The sequence below is a fragment of the Homalodisca vitripennis genome, chromosome 6 (genome assembly GCF_021130785.1).
Source record: "Homalodisca vitripennis isolate AUS2020 chromosome 6, UT_GWSS_2.1, whole genome shotgun sequence".
Classification (NCBI taxonomy): Eukaryota; Metazoa; Arthropoda; class Insecta; order Hemiptera; family Cicadellidae; genus Homalodisca; species Homalodisca vitripennis.
In genome coordinates, this window is record NC_060212.1 from 109,781,678 (window position 1) to 109,802,781 (window position 21,104).

General features: G+C 33.6%; 1 protein-coding gene across 1 annotated transcript; it reads right to left on the reverse strand.

Annotated features, from left to right (window-relative positions):
* Positions 1-4,622: 4,622 nt before the first annotated feature.
* Positions 4,623-20,587, reverse strand: LOC124364711 (prostaglandin F synthase 2-like). Its single transcript, XM_046820401.1, has 7 exons — positions 20,428-20,587; positions 13,399-13,569; positions 11,224-11,362; positions 9,934-9,989; positions 8,996-9,249; positions 6,538-6,694; positions 4,623-4,805 (listed from the first exon to the last, which is right to left on the reverse strand). The coding sequence occupies exons 1-7, from the start codon at positions 20,509-20,511 to the stop codon at positions 4,674-4,676; spliced, it is 993 nt and encodes a 330-aa protein (XP_046676357.1). The 5' UTR covers positions 20,512-20,587; the 3' UTR covers positions 4,623-4,673.
* Positions 20,588-21,104: the final 517 nt, after the last annotated feature.

Consider the following 21,104-nt stretch of genomic DNA (forward strand, 5'->3'; position numbering starts at 1 on the left):
CTCTACTAACGACATTAAATTCCAAAATGGCCTAACGGGCAAACCGCTGGGACGGTTCCTACACTTTTCTTAATCAATTTTTACTGTGTTGACTACAAATTGTGATATTGCTGTTTCAATTAATACAAAATGATTACTAAATCATGGCATAATAATTTTGGAGAAATTAAAAAAGGGCCTATACAGCGACATGATCCGGCCAGTGCGACTTACTCAATAACGTTTTATTGCTTTAGGTATAAATTCTGATACATATGTACAAATTAGTACTAAATAAGTCATTAATCGTGAAAAAAAAATAGTTCTTGTGAAATGTCACCAACGGCATGAAATTCCAACATTGGCTAGCAGGCATGCTGCTGTCCCGGTCACCACGTTTTTCTTAATAACTTTTTACTGTGTTGAATATAGTTATGATACTGCTGTGCAAATTAGTGCACAATGAGTACTAAATCGTGGTATAATTTTCTTAATGAAATTCCGACATGGCCGGGCTAGCGACATAGACATGTTTTTGTAGCTCCGCCCGAAAACAGGAAACGATCAGTCCTATGCCATTTAGCGGTCTGGGTTTTCGATATCGGCATACAGACAATCTTGCCAAGTCTTGGGCCAAACACCAGCGCGTTATGGCATTCGTATTGCAATTTGTGACTAACATTCGTGTCCTAGTACTAGTGCAGCAAGACACCCCTTCTCTCTGGTGACCTAATCCAAGTCGCCAAGGTCATCGTTGGCAGTGACTCCAGGGGGAAACTTTGCCAGAGCTGCAGTCAAAATCAGCATGTCTAGAAATCAGTCTCATGATTATACCTGGCTTGTTCTACTCACACTCACAAGTAAAAATAGTCAGTAAAAATATTACGTAATTTATAAATAAATACAAGTCTAATGAGAATAAATCATATTCAGAACGTGTACAGTACCATACAGTACTTTGAAAATCTCAAAATGGTAGGTAATAACCGATTTCGTAAGGGTTTACAAACATTATTTACGCCTTTACTTATTAACTTAGAACTCCATAATTAGTTTGTCGTTAACATACATGTATTGTATATTTACATAAAATTATGTATAAGAATATTTTATTATAATTTTATGAATAGTGGCGAGTTAAATTAGAGAAAGCTTAAATTTTAAACAGAAAACTATGTTTTTCTCCATATTTTTGGTTATCCACAAAAACACAAAATATTTTTTCTCTCACTATAATACAATGGTGAATACTACCAAAACAGTAAAAAAAAAAAAAATGGTTTCCAGTGTATATTTTAATGTTGTAGACATTATAAGTGAGAAGTTTAGCGTGCGAGAGGTCGGCTCCGTCAGGGATCGTCTTTAGAAAAACAAACTCGAATAGTTGTTGAGTGTATTTCAGGTATTTTATTGAACTGCTTCGTCGGTTCAGTACAAAATTACATTTTTTTAATTAAGTAAAGATAGCTTTAGATCTAGTTCATACTATACTTTTCTATTTTCTGATTGCCTCCATACATCACGCCATTGTCATATCGATGTTAACCAACTGCTCTTGGGGCGTCCTGACAAGTTTGGAGAAATCACTATACGGATTTGAGCAGCGAGCTCCTCGGGATCCTCTCGTGTTTGTGAGCAGTCAATTGTCGTTGTGACGCGATGATCTTATATTATTAACTCAGAGTTCTTCACTACTCTTGTCTCTCAATCTCCAGATGACATAATTTCCTTCCATTGATAACTAACTGTGCCTCGTCACAAGACTGTATTATTGGGTGACGAAATATGTTTCGTACGTTATTATGTTCCTCCTCGCCATTGGATAGTGTTGATAGCACAAGTTCGAGTGCATCTGTAGACTACCAAGGCATTGCTGAAATGTCCTCGAAGACTACACTACTGTATGGAGCTTACGAGTAATACGCCCTCCGCCTGTCAATCACTTTCCATGCATTTCTAAAAAACATCGCGCGTTCTAGACTATGAATAATATACTTACGATTTTTAATAAAATAATTGCAATAAATGATTTTAATTTTAGTATCTACTTCCTTAAATCGGAAAAAATTAGATTTGCATAGTATTAATAACCATATTGTTTCGGTGGTTGTTTTTGTCTTGTTTTGGTTTATTACACTATTTTCATTGGTAAGTAATTCTCATTTTGGTAATAATTTAAATAGAATTGTAAACATTTTTTATGAATTGTATTGTTACTTTTGCAGTTATCAATTTATTCCATACGTTTAAACTGCATGCATTATAAAGTATAGATATCACAAATACAAAAGAGACGCAGTGTAATTCTTAGCATAAATTAGGTAATTTAGTTAAATCATTTTATATATATAAAACATCGCATATATATAAATTTATATATATATAATAATTTTTTGTGTTTCTTTAAGGGAATTCGAGAATGGATTGGAATGCGTTTACAACTCTGTCTAATTTAAATTGTTTATTTCATTAATGTTTTATTTATAAATTGTTGTTGATTTTGGAATGTTTTACCTTTGATCCGGGAGACTCCGCCACGACACGTAATACTAAGTGAACCGATACTTAACAGCTGTTAATACTTTCATCTGAAATTCATCAAAGAGGCAGAACAATTTGTTTGCATTAAAAATTTAGAAAATTATTATTGTAAAGTGCTTGATCAGTAGTCTAATACAGATTGCATATAAGAAGTTATTGCCTAATTTTTAATTTAGACTGCACCAATGATCAATAAACTATCTAATGCAATGGAAATACTATTAAACGCTGTTACAAAAACCACCTCATTGTACAAAGCCGTGAATGTTTGCACATAAGGTAATCGAATTTGGTTAGATCGAAGGTAAATAAAAAGAGCCAAAAGAAGACGCTTTATGATCGAAATTGGTTTTCGTTTATACAATTTCTTGATCCGAACACAAGGCAAACTCCACAATAATACTGGAATATCTTAGACAGAAAATTAATTTGAACAGCCTGAATTTGATTCTTTATAACCTAATTAGATTATTAAAGTTCATCCACATAAATTAATTATACTGAATAACTTATCAACACCTAGCAAAAACCACGGAAGATAAAAGCAGAAAATATGTTACATACCTTCATAATGCGCCCAAGAGGCTCACGAAGGAACGACTATCAATTATCTCAGGAATGTTTCGAATGATAGAAAAAGAATACGTGAATATCGTGTACTGTTTTTCAACAGGAAATTCCGTGCGAAGCCGCGGACAACTGCTAGTAATAAGTATATATTTTAATAGGCTGTATGCAAATGTTAAATTTACAATAATTATCAAACAATTTAATTAATTCCTTAATTACCAGCCAGTACTGGTTAAATAGTGCACAGGAGTAACTATACTGTTAAAAGGAACTGAAACGATACTCTTAAGTTTAATAAGGTAAATAAACTCAGTGAGGAAGACGTTACAATGGGGTAAAGGGGTGGTTTAAGTATGGTTAAGTAACGGCGTATTTTTGGAATGGTTAGTTCGAGGAATTTGCTCGAACCTACCCCGCCTCCCCCGTACCACTCGCTACACAAAAGTGAGCTCCCTACAGTACAAATGGCCGCTCCTTTCTCGTTACAAGGAACTGGTGGCAAGCCTTCATTCTGCGACTTAATCAATTACGCATTTACAATATTTAGCATAAACCTCATTGCCCCATTTTTACCTTCTTCTCTTCCTAGCCCAAAGTTTGTATATATAATTAAATTACCATGGTACAATCAGATTGCCTTATTTTATATTTTAAATGCGTACAACTCACACATCCAATTCAACAAAATTGGGTGGCCGATGGCCAAGCGGTCTATGACGTTGGACTGTGAGTCTGAGTAAGAGATAGCGCAGGTTCGAATCCTGTCTTTGAGCTTTGCACTTTTTATTAATACCATCGACCTTGTACTGTATCGACTCTCCCCCTTATTCTGTTTGATAAGATCCTCGCACAAGCCATTGACCCATGAGGACGAGCAGAATAAGGCTTAAAAGAGGGTCGGCTTTTCCTTTTTTTGTTTGTTTGTTTTTTTTTTCTTTTTAAGAACTAATGCTGAAGCCACCTAGTTGACTGACGTAATTGTTAAAAAACGTCTTGTCATCCACATGAGTTTGCATTACGATTCTATATTTTGAGAAGAACACGGTATGCAACGTTATGACGGAATAGCTGAAAAGCATTATGGTGAATTCTGTCCCAAGCACAACGCTTGAGGAAGTTTAGTTGACCAAAAGAGATTTTTGTCGACACCCTTTAATTTTACGGCTTTCGTATAGCTAAAAAACGCGAATTCGGGATGAGGTTCTCGTACATCAACCATTAATTAATATGGAATAATCAAGATGAGGTAAGGTACTTTAATATTTGACTCTTCTGCATGTTAGCTCATGGGCCTGATGTGGTTAGAGAGAATTGGATTTGGGGAATAAATCTTGAATACGTATTTAAGGTTTGCGTAGTGTCTATGCGCATAAAGTGTTGAATCAAAGCACTCTTTACTGAAAGTCCTTAAAGAAGTACTCTTTTCTAGATCCGAGTTGTAATGAAAACAAAGTTAAATTTATTTTCATACTTTTAAATTTTTGAAAGCCAATTTAAATGCAGTGGGTTTAACGGTTAATTATAACACAATAAATGCTTGTATGATTTACTATATCTTAATTTTTACATTGTTCTTGTGAAGGTTAGGATTTCTTCTGGTAAGGATACTCAGGGTGTTCGCTGATTGACTCCACCACGAACCTTCTTCCTTCCTCTCCTCGATCCAGAACTCCAAGCCTCAGCATCTCAGGCTTACTGAGCTGGAAGTCGAAGATCTAGAAAATTACATGACTACATTATCCACTTTTCAAAAAGCAAAAACGTACCAATTTCACCTTTCGAGCAACTAATCTATCACTAAGTTTTATATGTTTGTTTTCCTACAAAAAGCATATTTAGAGTATAAAACCTGTTAACGCGAATAGAATAAGACAGTTAATACTACTCAATAGAATACATTTGAATGTATCAGAGATTGTAATGATAGTACTGCAACACATACACACGTGAAATAGTTCCGATTTGTAAGTCATATTCTGGCGTCAAGAAGTATTAAAAAATAATAACGTTTGATTTTATTACTTCTTGATGCAAGATGACTTGTTAAAGTCGAAATGATAAGAGCACATATGATTACTATTAAACTGTCTGGCAAAGGTTTGTGTTACTACGCATATTAGCGCTATTTTTTAATGGAAAATATGAGATAATAATCTTGTCGCTTATGGGTCGTGGAATTTTAAAACTAGTTTTGAGTTTAATACATGTTTTTATTTGTCAGAAATGCAAATATTTTCTGCCACTATGTCTTATAAATAGAGTACTATGTCGTGATAGATACAGTGTAAAAAACCTTTTCAAAGAATTGGCAAATTACAGATATTTTTAGCGTTTTCTAACCCAATCAAGAGCTTGTTTGTAAATGGAAACAAAAATAAATGTTTTTGCAACATATTGATCATCGGTTTACACACTTCTAACACCGTTCTATAATAAGATACAACTGACGTACAGGAATGACAGTGATTTTCAGTGGTCCATTTTATGAAAATTTGAACAATTTGATTAATTTAAAATCTAAACTGAAAACTTTCATGGTCACATTCTGTGACAGTTTGATAGATGCAGTTACAGTGACAGTAAATTATATTTAATGTTATTTTTTAAGAGGCCATAGCAATTATGTATGAAATTAAATTTAGATGCCATATGAAGTTGTTGAATATTTTGGGCTGAACATTAGAAAAGCTCGAGGGGCTGGAAAAATGTCATTTCGGTCGTTTTTCGCAATTTATTGTCTGTATATATGTTTTTCTATCATCTGTGCGATATTTCGAGAACAAACTCCATTATACACCTGCACTATAGCAAGAACATATTACGCGAAAATAAATCATGTAATAGATAAACCGTAGCATAAGATGTTAACATAGAACTCATAATAAGCAAACTGAATAAAATAATAATATAACTAAATAATGACAAATCGCAATGAAAATGCATTTTTTACTTGATTTTAAGAAAAGAAGAGAAATACATTTAAAATAATTAAAATTCAAAGGTTAATTTGTCCAAGACTAATTCTTTAGCACGCTTTTTGTCTCTTTATCTTACATTTATTTTCTGTTTGTTTGAACATGTGATATGGAACGTTTAGTAGAACCCTTGTAGAAACTTAAAATTGTTGATAAAACTATAAGATTTGCTCAAATTGAGTTTTACGTAATTTTTATTATTTCAATATTATTATTTTTTACTAGTGTGTTCCTAACCCATGTTTATATGTTCCATTAATTACTCACTGACCATCTGCTCAAGAATCTCTCAGTTTGTGGAATAAGGCTTGTTTTATACCCTAATTTCACGTGTGGAAGCGAATTACATAAAACAGTTTGACTTATCTAAATTTAATGTACAATTAATAGTTTACGTCTTTAACGACTTTATATTTGTAATATGTAGTAATATACCTATGTTTAAAAATTAAGGATACACATATTGACATACGTTAAAATTCTCTTTCAGCCTCTCTGGGTTGGAACTCTTCGGTATAATTGCGATGCCCAACTGTAACATGTGACGTAACAGTACCTGGGCAGGTGTCTTCTTGTGAATCTTTGCTAGAGCTAGCACGTCAGTGTCCGTCAGTGGATTTTCCCAGATTCTGAAAAATTTCAACTAAATATAATTTCATAAAAACATATTGCTTTTACCAAAGTATTATTCATCGATTCATTCATGAATCGTGCTCAAGCCCACTATTCCTCCATAGCTACTTAATACAAAGGCGGTTTCTACTCAGAAAGGTAAGGTGCCATAACGACCCTTAATCAGCAACCTTTCAGCTTCGTAAATTGGTTTCGTAAAGGCCGATGAGGGAAAAATTAGTTTACCATCGTGCATTTTGGTGTGGAAAAGCCAGTAACTACATCGTTGGCTTTTAGAGTAGTTGAAGCTACATAAGAACATGTCATATCCGGCGAGGGTACGAATAAATGTATTATCCACGGTCTTGGGTATTGACTCGACCTTAAGATCTACACACAGACGAAGCAATTCTATATCACGGACATAAATCCTCCCTCTGCTGATGTGAACGTGGAAGCAATACCTATCTAGGTCTTCCTAAATTTGGCATACAGAACAAGAACAAAACAATGCACTTAGCAGGGGCGGCTAAACAAGGTCATGCCGTAGCGATGATGTCTCCTTCTGCACTCCATTCATAACTGTCTGAGGACTCCACTACGAAAACAAGAGAAGGTTTTCAGAAAAAAGACAAAGAATTGATTAGCTGGTTTTTAAAACATTTACATGAAGGAGAAACAGAGGTTTTGAGAACTGATCTTTAAACTATCTTACAACCGTGAGTTTTTGTGTGATGTTTCAAAATGCAGAACTCCGCTCATAGAGGTATATAATTCATCTTCTTGAAACCCATCTGGTAATCTTGATACTTTCAAATGCAAAGAGACTCAGATTATCTCGTTTATAAATATCTAGAGACAAGCAAGAATTTAGAAATGTGACAGCTTTAACACTGATATCGTCAAAATAGCTTGATGAAAATTGATTACATTCTATTACTAAAGGCAAGGCATTGTAGAGATGCCTGACTTCCACGTGCATGAAGCTAATAGTTCGATAGTTAGCTGGATGGTAACATTTTAGCAAAGAAAGTCCTTATAAAACATGATCCAGCCCCTAATCTAACCTAGCCTAAACTACAACAACAAACTGAAGCCACGATAGGAACTGAATCAAGCCCTATATTTAATACTAGAACCGAAATTCACTGATTAGAAGTGACGGGATCAAACTGATATGCATTTACAACAGGGCTTTTAGTAGCAAGTATCTCTTTAAATTCACTTGATTTAGTGAAAGAGCAGACCACACCATCAGTTTACTAACATATTTGTCTTATACAACAGAGCTCGATTGATGACAAAAATGGATGCAGTGGAACCATTCGTCGTTTTTGGTTACACAATCGAGTATCTCCCATACAGATCCAATGAAATAGTTTATGTAACATTAAAGCCCACTTTGGGCTACACATCTTATTTGAGACATTAAAATAACTAACCTTTTACTTCTTAGAAACAGTTTAGAAATAGGAGTAACTCACTGAAACAAGTGTGACACTCATATTAGAAACTTGTATGCCACCTCTAAAGACAGGTATAAACAACCAACAGCACATAGAGAATCCTAGTATAGGCACTCCATCAGATGAAGTGGTGGAGAAGACATGAGTACGGGTTATCTAGAAGACTATTACATTAAAGTTGTATCCCAAAAATCATCGGATGACAAGAAGAGGTCTCTTTACAAGAGTCAACTTCCTGCAACGCTGTCACAACAAAGACTCAGAGCTGTAAATCGGACATTCCTAGATCGGTTAAATGAAAAGTGAGGATTTATCTCAATATGGCATTGGTTTAGAAGGCTAACGTATATCTCTTTCTTATCTAGACCCCTCCAGTGTTGACTCGCTTTGAGTCCTGAGGGAAAATCTCAACTCACTTCATCTGTGTACGCTCACTAGGTACGCAAAGTGGCCAAAAGCTGTAAAGATATGGAATGGATTCTACCGTGGGGAAATTTGGGACGATTGGAGTCGGTGGAAAGATCAAAATCTCTTTTTGCGTACCCCTCAAAACTGATACTTTCTTCAACAATCATAGGAATGACTGATATAAAAGAGCTTTTGGAGACATTGGCAAGTCACCATTTAGCATTACTGTATTTTCTCTAATCTTGAAGCAAAAACACTCTACGACGTCTCAGTTAGATTATGCTAAACTTGAACTATATCAATTGAACTTCACATAGTGTACAACTTTTTCTGGTACTCTAATAAAGTCATTGTATAACATAAATATTATATATATATATATATATATATATATATATATATTGTCATATATTAAAGCTGAAATTGTGTGCAGTTATATTTTACCCCTGAAACATGTCTCTTGGGATTCCCGCATCAAATACGCCCATTGAGCCCAAAGTAGAATACGAGGTGATGGTGATGCCATTCTTCTTACAGTACTCCTGTTGTTCTTTGGCTTGTTGGTAAATGTAAAGCTCTATCTGGAGGTTGGAGGGCTTGATGCGAGCATTCTGCACGATTTTGTCGATCTGCTTCACATTGAAGTTGGATAGTCCGATGTACTTTGTCAGTCCAGCATCCACCATGTTCTCCATTTCCTGGGAGAAGTAGGAAAAAATTACACTAATTTTGCTATTCAAAGGATGAATAGTAAAAAATCAATTATTTAAGTTAATATGTTTTAAGATTATTTCTTTTATTATTAAGAATAACAGAATAAATAATATTGCATTTTGTTACAGTTACAACTAAAAATCTAAGTTTTGATACGAAGAGTATATTGAATTTTCCGATAAATGAGAAGTAGATTTGCAAATCATATCATCCAACTTAGTGATGTATTAATACTTAAAGCGAAGGAGTTTCATTGTTTAGTACAGTTTTTAGACCTATTATATTATTTTTTAAGAGTTAATGGCAGAAATAAAATTAACCAAAATCGAATTGGAAGTGAACAAAAGTATACCTTCATTTAAAACAAAATAATATTTAGTATAAATAATATATATTTATTTAGTTATGGACAGTGGATGGTTTGAAAAGATAATGGGGTTTCGGACAGGTGTAAAAAATACATCAATAAACACTTAAAGACAAAACCATGCTGTCACTCAAAAGAACTTCGATTCTTAAACAACGTTTCCAATATTCCGTGTTCTTTTCTTTTAATTTCTCATTACCTACTCCAGTGTTTTCAAAAACTTTAACATCTTGTCATTATATTACAAATAAATATATGATATTAATTATTTAAAAATACATTATTGTATTTTTACACTCACCTTCCATAACGCAACCAAATCTGTAGACACGTCTAGAGCTTTAAGGCCATCAATTCCTAAACAGAAAGTGATATTTAGTTTTAATTTAAAATGCGGAATTCAATACTGTATTTTCATTTACAAGATGATGTTTAGATCATGTTTTATCTTATTATATTGCTTAGGGTAGAATCGAGAACAAGTCGCAAATCAGTTATCTTAAATATACACATAAACAGTCTCAAAATTATTAATTTTAACAGTTTATGTTACTGCAGCCACCGCGTGACCTTGGAGAAGCCAACGCCTTGCAGTATTTGCGACCCTGCGCGTTGGAAAAATTTCCCGCTGAAACCGCAGCGCTTCGTGCCGGGCGGCAGTTTATGTGTAATGTGGCAGCCTGTCCATTTTATTGGCCACTGCCAAATGCATTCTTTCGTGGTTCCTACTGTAATATGGGTTAAAAAAATTACTAATCTTCATCCTTATGCAACGTAATCAACGGAGTTATCCAATTCAGGCTCTGTTTTAGCAACAAATGTATTGAAAACTCTGCTCTTTGAGGGAATAACAAAGTTCTGCAAATGACGGCTACTGTTCTAAAGTAAAATATTAAAAGAACTTTAATAGATTAAGAATCATTATGACAAGCGCTTTGGAAATTTCAATAACTGTATGATTTCAGAGATCCAGGACTACCATATTCCAGTAGCAAGGAATTCTATTATGATTGAGGATTAGGGGAATAGAAAATTAAAAGACGGGAAAAGAGTCAAAGCTTATACGAATTTAAATTATTTATACCAGCAAGAACTGTACGCAAAGTCTAAATGTTTTTGGATTTTGGAGCTCATCAGATAAGAGACCATTTATACCATTATCTTCTTTGTTTGGAGATCTTACAGAATAATGCCCCTAAAGCAGAACAGTTCCAGAAAAACAAAACTTCTGACTGAAGAAACTAATCAACCAAGGCGATTGTTTTATAGAAATACATTGTTATAGAATGAAAGTAATAAGTCTAGAGACGAGGTACATATAGCGCCTCGTGACGTTATAACAGCAAGTATTATTACCTTTATCCTTATATTACGTATGGAAATATGAGCTATACGTTATGCAGTAACATTGAGAAAAAAAACATGATTTAGTATAATACCGACGACCTGTGTTTTAAAAACAAAAGTATTTTTTATATTAGGGTTCAAGTAGTAACTTTTAGGTCTAAGAAGTTAATGTGTATACTAATGGACATGTTATATAGTAAGCAGTTCTCCTGCAACCGTAATCTCTACCAACATAGTAACTTACCCGACATGAAGGTAGTATCCGGCTTAAACCCCACCGGATGATGTATCAAGTACAGGTCCACGTAGTCAAGTTGCAGAGCCTTCAACTGTTTCTCTAAATACTGTCTCACACACTCAGGCTTATTACCTTGCGGTGGTAGCTGCACATACAGTACAGTATATTACAGTCAATAAGTAGAAACCAGTATGAACATTTAAATTACGTGCAGGATCTAACATTGTTGACCGAGTGACAAAATTATAATCAAGAGACGAGATCACTTATTAGTGTTTGAGAATAGTATTTACCATGCCAGTTTCTTTTGCAGTGAAGAAATCTTTAAATTTAAAAAGTTGAGTAATATTTATTGACTACCAATAACATTTTAACACAATTGGCTGAGTTTTAGTGAAACCTATCCCTCGAGATGTTGGAAAAATTTCATTTTTGTCTGCTATCTGTCTAACGGTTTGCGCTATCTCGAAAACAAAATTAGCTTGAAATGTTGCATGAAGCTTCATTATGAGTAACACTGAGTTCGATCATGGTCCTTCATATATACACACACACACACACACACATATATATATATATATATATATATATATATATATATATATATATATATATATATATATGACACATATGTATACCTATAGTTTTGTTACTAATTTTTGTTTAATTGGCTGTGCGTTAGAGAAGCCTTAATTCAAGAAATGGAAAAGTCATTTCTGTCTGACCGTATATCCGTCCGCACGATAAATCGAATACTTTATCTACAAACTTTTATGAAGCTTAATTTTTACCTGAGGAATACTGAGTTTTGACGATTGCGCATGTCATGGGATTTGGCTGAGCGTTAGTAATATTTTTAGTTGGTATTTTAGGTTAACATGATGTCAACGATAAAATTGCAGAATCAACAAATTCGTAAACAAACTACGTACAATCAATCATACCCTCCCTTTCTCACCAGATCGTCTATTATTTGAAAACTGCAATGAAACGTAACTCAATTAACAAGAATGTAGCAAGATATTTTAAGAAAGTTTTTCATCTGTAATATAAGTATAATAAGTAACTTTGTTCATAAAACTTCGTTTTAACATAGGCAAAAATGTGTTCCATTCTAACTATGTCCAACTATGGAATTTCTCTTAACGTAATTTTTGTATCAATTTCTTATTTTTATGTTCTGCTCTGTCTGTCTGTCTGCTCACAGAGCATCTAGGGAATTAAATTATTTTTAGAATTTAAGTTTTACGCACAACCTTGGCAAAGCGTGTATCGTGACACGTGCTGAGGCTTACTCCTACCTTATTAACATAAATTCTAGCAGATGTTGCAGTATGAGCACTTCTGGTTTAAGTGAAATATATTTCCGAAGCCATTATATACTGTACAATGTATGCATAGCCACAATACAAGTAATTACAGTACCGTGCAGTATCATTCTATCAATAATACATGTGTATTATTGTACAATTCCTGACTAGCTATGATAGGCCTACGTTTAACTGAACTAGTTTAACTACTGTAAAATGTCTGTCAAGCTAACTGGCCAGGGACTGGGTGTCTTAAAAATATCTCCCTACCTTTATTAACTGTCTTATGTATAGAGATGGAGTGATTTACTTTGGTAGAGTAAATGGACAATGTGTCTCACATACTAACTGGTAATCAAGAAGAGAGAACATGTCAAAACCATCCACTGGAATTCCCAGAACAAAACCTAATAAATCTTATTCATGGTTGTTGATTTTTTTATTTCTTGTTATAACTTGTTTTACGATTTGGTGTAGTAAGTTCTCAAAATAATTAGTGAATAAATGTTTCATGTGCCTTACAATAACTTTAGATGTAACTTAAACTGTGGGGGTTTATAAAAAAATTAAACTTTAATTGGGCACTAAATTTGATAGAGTAACATTAGAGATCTCTAGTTTGCAACATTCTTCTTCTTTTCTAATACCTTTAAAATGTCACATGCAAGCGGTTCCTATTTATAAAATTTGACTTACCCCGAAATACCACAATTTAGGGAAAGGGGGGTTAAATTTTTCATACACCAAAAACCTCCTCAGTTAGTCATATAAACATTCCCCAAAGTAAATCATTCCATCTCTATTCATAACAAAGTTAATAAGACTTCTATTACACCCGGTACAGTTAAGAGACATAGTCAACTGTTCTTACCTTGGTTGTGATGAAGATGTCCCGTCGTCTCAGTTTACCATTATCCATCCACTCCTTTAGCACTTTTCCGATGATCTCCTCATTATCGTACATGGAGGCCGTATCCAAGAGAGGGTAGCCGATCTCCAAGGCGGCGTTCAACGTTTTTCTGAGAACGGCTTCATCCTTGTTCTACAAATAAATTTTTATTACAGCAAGGTAGGAATACGTATGTTACGTAACAGGATCCGCTAAAGCTCTGCCAACTATATCACAAAATTGCTATATAATAACTATAAACAACTCAGTATCATATTTAACTGGTAAATTCAGGGTAGTTTATTAGCAAAGGGTTTACTTCCTACTACCTACTACTAGTCTACGACCAGAGTGAACTAAATGTTAACATTTGTAAAAAAAATTTCACTTATATTACATTATATACTAGCAGTTACCCGTGACTTCGCACGCAATCTCTTAGGTTTTTCACCTTTACAAGCACTTCTGGTTCGAGTTAATTATTTTTCCGACGGCAATGTTGACTTTGCCTTCTTCCCACTATCAAGAAAACATGTTAAAAAGTGTATATTTATAGTTATTTAATTTTCTTCGGCCTTAGTTATTTTTGCTCGCAAGCTGCGTTTGCCTCTCTCTCGATCAAGGATATACTGTAATACACAGTTCTGAGATGCCTACTTTTGTGAAAAAACAACTTAAATGCATAGTAAAAGTTCGACTACATTGTATCTTATATCTGCTCTGCTACCAGTTATCTATCCGCTCCTCTGCACGTAATTTAGTGGGTGTTTCAAGTTTATGGCCATTGCTGGATCGAGTGAACTATATTCCCGAAGCCAATGTTCATTTTCCTTTGTTGCCTAAATTAAGAAAATATGTCATAACGTTCATAATTATGGAAATTGTAATTTACTTCCTTCTTAGTATGTACTCCATAGTTAGTTTTGTTTTGTTTTCCAATAAATAAAATATATATCACAGATCAGAGAAGCCTACTTCTGTCAAAAGGTAACTAAGATTGGTTTTATATAAGTTAATAAATTATAAATAAAATAATATATAAAAATATAAATTTAAAGTAAAAGTTTTTTTATTATTTTAGAAAATTTAGAGCTTGAGTTGGCACATTAGTTCAAAAGAACTGTCAACGAAATTTCATCTAACATAGTTCTTTTCGAATGCTTTAAAGGGAGTCTACGGATTCAAACTCTGACCTTATGTTTTAGGATATTTTATAAGGTAGATTAGTACTTACATAATCTCTGAAATGTACATTCTTAATTCTTAATAAAAAATTTACTCTTTAGACAATTTACTCTTTACAAATGTGAACGAATAGAAACTAAGCAACACAGATCAGTTAATTATTTTTGACAGGCTCATTCAGTTAATTTTACAAGACTTTAGTGGCCAAGATGGTATTTTTCGCTACTTTAACAACCAGTGGGGCGTAGCTCGAAGGGATTTTCTAAATAAGAATAGGTCTGCATTCATCCCAGGAACCATAAAAATGTCCATGTAAGATTTCAGTACAATCGGTTGAGTTGTTTAAGTGAGAAAACAAAGCAAAAAACAAAGACACTTTCGCATTTATAATATTATTAGGATTAGGATAGGATATGTAATAAAACTGTTATTATAAATTGTGTGAAAAAATGAAATACCATAAGACGTATTTAACATAGTCGCTATCCCTTAAAGTTTAAAAATGTTTCCATTCAAAGTTTAAAATGTTTTAATTGTACCTTAGTTGTTAAACATTGTATTAATAACTTGATAACTTTCAAGTGATTCAATTACATTTTTTCTTATAATTTTTCATCAGGATTGTAATCAGATTTTAAAACACGAAAAGTTTATGAGGAGGATATTAATATAGAAACACATAATTCAATTCGGCTGAACACGCTAACTACCGCAATTTCCAACATACTTTTACAAAATGGTATATAAAAATAGTACATAGATAGTTTTATTAGCAAGCCTCATGCAATAACACGGCTGCCTGAACTATTTGTGAAGCACTTTATCTAAGTCACTACGCAAGATAAAAGATAACGCGGTGTTTGTAAGTTGCATTACACATTGCATTACATTCAGGACCATTTTTACGTTTTGGACTTGTAACGCCCGTTGATAAGGTAACGCCCATTCAAAGTCGCCAAGGATTATATTTGTGTTTCAGCTATGTATCGGTTATACAGTAACATTACAAATGGTTATAGATCTTAAGGTCAATCCCAAAAACATTTCTTCTTATAATATTTCAATATATTATAAATGTTGAGTACGAAAAAAAAGATTTAAGAAGATGCAGTTTGAGCTCGATGGTTTTATCATTGTGAGGTAATTCACTACCCTAGAGTAGTGAGCTCGATGGTTTTACCATTGAGAGATAATTCACTACCCTAGAGTAGTGAACTAGATGGTTTAACATTGTGAGATAATTCATTACCCTAGAATAGTGAGCTCGATGGTTTTACCATTGAGAGATAATTCATTAACCTAGAATAAGTGAGCTCGATGGTTTTACCATTGTCAGATAATTCATTACCCTAGAATAGTGAGCTCGATGGGTTTACCATTGTCAGATAATTCATTAACCTAGAATAAGTGAGCTCGATGGTTTTACCATTGTCAGATAATTCATTACCCTAGAATAGTGAGCTCGATGGGTTTACCATTGTCAGATAATTCATTAACCTAGAATAAGTGAGCTCGATGGTTTTACCATTGTCAGATAATTCATTACCCTAGAATAGTGAGCTCGATGGGTTTACCATTGTCAGATAATTCATTAACCTAGAATAAGTGAGCTCGATGGTTTTACCATTGTTAGATAGTACATTACCCTGGAGTAGTGGGCTAGATAGTTTTACCACTGAGAGATACTTCATTACTCTAGAGTAGTCAGCTCAATGTTTTTAACATTGTGTGATAATTCATTAATCTAATTACCCTAGAATAGTGAGCTCGCTGGTTTTACCATTGTGAGATAATTCACTACCCTAGAGTAGTGAGCTCGATAGTTTTACCATTGAGATATAATCCATTACCCCGGAGTAGTGAGCTCAATGGGTTTACCATTGGTAGATAATTCACTACCCTAGAGTAGTGAACTATATGGTTTAACATTTTGAGATAATCCATTACCCTAGAATAAGTGAGCTCGATGATTTTACCATTGTCAGATAGTACATTACCCTAGAGTAGTGGACTAGATGGTTTTACCACTGAGAGATGCTTCATTACTCTAGAGTATTGAACTCCATGTTTTTAACATTGTGAGATAGTGCATTAATCTAATTACCCTAGAATAGTGAGCTCGCTGGTTTTACCATTGAGAGATAATTAATTACCCCAGAGTAGTGAGTTTAATGGTTTTACCATTATGAGATAATTCATTACCCTACAGTAATAAGTTCGATGGCTACCCCACAAAATCCCACAAAAGAGATTAAATATATTTCATGTATTTGTAACATGGTGTGTCACAATCCATAGTTCTGTGTCCTATTTTGACCTTTCCAAATGTAACAAAATACTAATTTTAAAGATCTTTGCAAACCAATCACGAATCATTTTCAAGAAATGTTAGCTGTTGCTGTTTTACCAACAGCTGATTTTAATTACGTTTAAGCTTCTTAATAGTGATGTACAAATACAAACTTATATGTATATTTATAGTGACAAAAACCAGCGTTAAACCACAAAACTAATTATTTGTATATTGAAATAGTATAATTGTATAATATATGTATAAATATACATTTTTAAACATTGGCTTCCAGTGTAAAGTCATTTTTTAGAAAATTATCATATCATACCTGAGATTTATTAAAAAAAACTTATGTCAATATGGTGCAATATCTGAAATTGTACATTCAACCGTTTTTACTACAATATTAAAATGGTCAGACGTTACTTGTTGTTTTCACCTACCGTAGACTACACGTTACAAAGATCTTTAAATTTACGTATAATATTAAATATGTTTACGATGGAAAACTTGAGATCAAAATTCCAGATTTATGAATCTGTCAGATTACGGTCTTAAAAATCATTATCATATTTTAAACCTCCTAGTTTGGTTAGGAACTCGTCGAGTTCGCTATTTGCGATAGTTATTCATGCTTTCATAGTCCATTTAGGACACCTTATCTGAAACACCCTGTACACTTCTAAAATTTGATATCACCTCCATTTACATAAAATAAATAGTAAGTGTGTTCCCAATATGTACATTATTCCTTGATTGGTTACCACCAAGCTTGGTATAATTTTAGTACACCCTTAGTATTTTATAGACCACATTGACGTAATTGAAAGTTTTGTACAATGAAATATACATTGTGAAATATTATGTTTGTGGTTATTTCTCAATATAATCAGTAAAATATTATTTATCATATAATAATCTTTATATACAAAAATGAAGTGTTTTGAAAGCTTGAAGTTCATAATTATGTGCTTATATACACTATTTAGTTATACGGCAGTATTTTAAAAATTTTGTATTCCAATTTAGTACGATGACTTGAAATTTCAGCAAGGTAATAGCTGTTGCCTCATCAACATTTAATATAAATAGGTCCTAAAAACAATTAATTCATATTTAATACGATATTTTATAATGAGAGCCTCATAAAAATAATTTGCTCCTGATTCTGTTTTGTTTAAAGTACATTTTTTTTTAATTTTATGCCTTAATTTCAAGATAACACTCATCAAATATGTGATAAAACAAACATATGAGTCATATTCAGAAAGTAAGTGTACTGAGGCTATCACTGCTGAAATGATGTTTTACTCGACATTTTGGCTACAATACCGTGTGGTTTAATTGTTCCCCTCCGTAACAAGACCGGTTCTAGGTCAGTACTTTGAGGACTGTCGATGCAACAATATATTTCGTGAAAAATGTCAATCCAATCTCCTGCCAAGTGCAAAATACGCGGCTTCATCAGTTATCTCGTTTTGAAAAGAAATCTATGGAACGAGGGGAGGAATCAGGCTACCCGGCAGTGTAGCCAATATATCGGAAAAAATTCCTTCAGGATGTCTCAGTACACTTAATCTCTGGATATATATGTTCTCAATCGTTACACTCTTAATTCTTTATGAAAGGCTTAAAGTTTGACATAATTATTGTTGACGTATTAGTGAATAACAAGTAACAAACTGAAAGTTTTATATTTGTACGGTAAAGTTACGTGGCTTCTAGTAACTGTGCTATCGATTTACTGGTTACTGTTCACCTTCAATACCTGCGTTATCTCTCGACCGTTAATCTTTCACAAGATTGGCGCAATCTATCAACTTGTTATAGAATATTATATAACATTGAGCCCTGACTCTATATCGTTAGTTCTAAGGTAATTGTTCAAGATTAATTTAATGAACTAATATCGAAATATGATAATAAAGGGATATCAAAAGCCTTGATCATAAAGTGATACTTAAAGTATAGAGAAAGTCGGTTTTGGCTCAATAATTGATTTTCTGGATTTCTTGTGACATATCTATTTAAAGGAAAGCGCCAAAGTGAATTACAATACAAGTAACACAAAAACGTAAAAATAAATACATACATACAACAATTTTAATTACAACACAACTAAACATCGTTTTGTTTTTTTTTCTGTGTACACCTGTTTCACTTCTAGGTTGTATAACAATATTCATTTGTATAGTTTTTATGTAACTAATGTTGATAGATTAGGGAGGAATTGACAGGATAACAGGATTTCGGACATTTGCCATTGTTATGGTTGCAGAAGGATTGGAATCTATCGTCTCCATCAGGTGGGGGAGGTATTGGTACACCTGTTTTGTATGTACTGTAATAATACCTCCCCCACCCTGACGAAGAGGTTAGATTCCAATCCTCGAAACGTTGTGTTATACCTTTTGTAACCAAAACGATGGCAAATGTCCGAAATCCTGTTATCCTGTCAACCTTACAGCGTCAATTACAAATTGTAAACAAAGAGAGGAATTGTTTATGATTAGAAATATTCAAAGAAAACAATTAGAAATTGGACTAGTCTAAGACATAGTATCTTTTGTATAACCAGTTGCAGCATAATAAGGTATTATTATAAGCTCTGAAGGGTTGAAATAATCTTTTATCAGTGTACAATCTCATCAAAGTATTTTATCGCAATATTACTTAATGTTCAAAATTTAGTGTTTGTATTTTCTGCTGGGTTATATTAGGCAGTTTAATAAATATCAGATGACATCAAATAATAATCAAATCTTTAGCTATTACATTAAATTTTCAATGAGAATTAAGCTCTTCCTGTCCCTGTATCCAGTTCAAACGGGTCATCGTTATGCCATACGAAATTTACAAACAGATATACGTACGAAACGACATTAAATGTTGATAGTATGGATAAAAGATTTCCTACTGCTCATGCTTGGGGTGCTTCTTGGTGGACATTGTGTCAATTAAAAACTAAATAATAGTCCAGGAGTCGAAATTCTATTGGGATTGGATAAACACACTTACGTTTTTTAATCGATAGAGAAATTCCCCACAAGGAAAAATTAATCGAAATAACGCTACTGTTGGTCTAGGTCCAGATGGTACGGTATCTAAAGGGTTAAAAGTATGAAATAATTATTTCTCAAATCACACGTCCTTACCTTTACACAATTAAAACCAACTGTCAGGTACATTAATAAATGCCAAATAAACGTCATATAATCATATAGAACTTAAGCTTTAAAGTGGTGGATTTCAGTCGCTTTATCTTGTAGTCATTTGTCAATCAGTCGATTTTTAATGTTTTATGGTAGGAAAAATATTATCCGGGATACTAATATGGCTAACTATCAATTCACTTCTTAAGAAATATTCATTCATCGATAACAAAGCGTTTATAGAAACTAATGTGTATTAGGTTTCGAACAGTTTATACTGTTCTCTGTTTAACACCATTTGAGGGCCAGGCATAGCGGCGAAAAGATTGCTCCAAAATTTAAAAGAAGAATGAAACCATATTACTGAATAGTGTAACTTACAAGAGCAGTTCCGAGTCCTATAACCGGAAGCTTGAGGCCGGTAGCGGCGGTGAACTCTGACCTCGGTCCCAATTTGGTGGGCATCTCTGACGTGCGAGTGATATTGTACAACAAATCAACAAGCAGTACAGTCAAGTCGACTGCCCTACCCAGAAAACTTTTCAACGCCACTTCTTATCAAGTAGTATTAAGTGTACTTATAACTGATAACTACGATATGATAAGTGATTACTAAATGCATAAATAGGTTCGAAATGTAGTAAGTCTTATTTCACAACTCGACACTATTTGAGTTTTGGGTACTTTTCATAAAATGTACATTTTCCACTCGCCCTCATTACAGAATATCTGGGAATTTATTTTGCATTTCCGCGAATAATTCCTTTCACTATTTAAAACAACATTAATCGGAAAATTTGTTTGTAGGATGCGTAGTACTAAGAAACATACTTCGGTCAAAAAGCGTCTTCTTCTGGTTTAAGTTATTTTCCGTTCCAGTTTTCCAGCACCTACAAAATAATGTAGTTTATCTAGCAAATGGAGTCACCAAATGTTCCCCTCTACAGCAGGAACCACTAAAGAGTGCATTTGGCGGTGACCAATAAAATAGAAAGGCCTGTGTGACGTTGCCTCGAGACACTTCAACTGCCGCCCGGCACGGAGCGCTGCGGTTTCAA

Bases quoted from the DNA above. Each gene is read 5' to 3' on its own strand.
- LOC124364711 (XM_046820401.1), bottom strand. From the start codon at position 20,511: ATGCCCACCAAATTGGGACCGAGGTCAGAGTTCACCGCCGCTACCGGC. The intron at 9,990-11,223 runs GTAAGTTACTAT...CTTTCTGTTTAG, and splicing joins GGATACTACCTTCATGTCGG to GAATTGATGGCCTTAAAGCT. The intron at 6,695-8,995 runs GTAAAATATAAC...GAAATTTTTCAG, and splicing joins CCAAGAGACATGTTTCAGGG to AATCTGGGAAAATCCACTGA.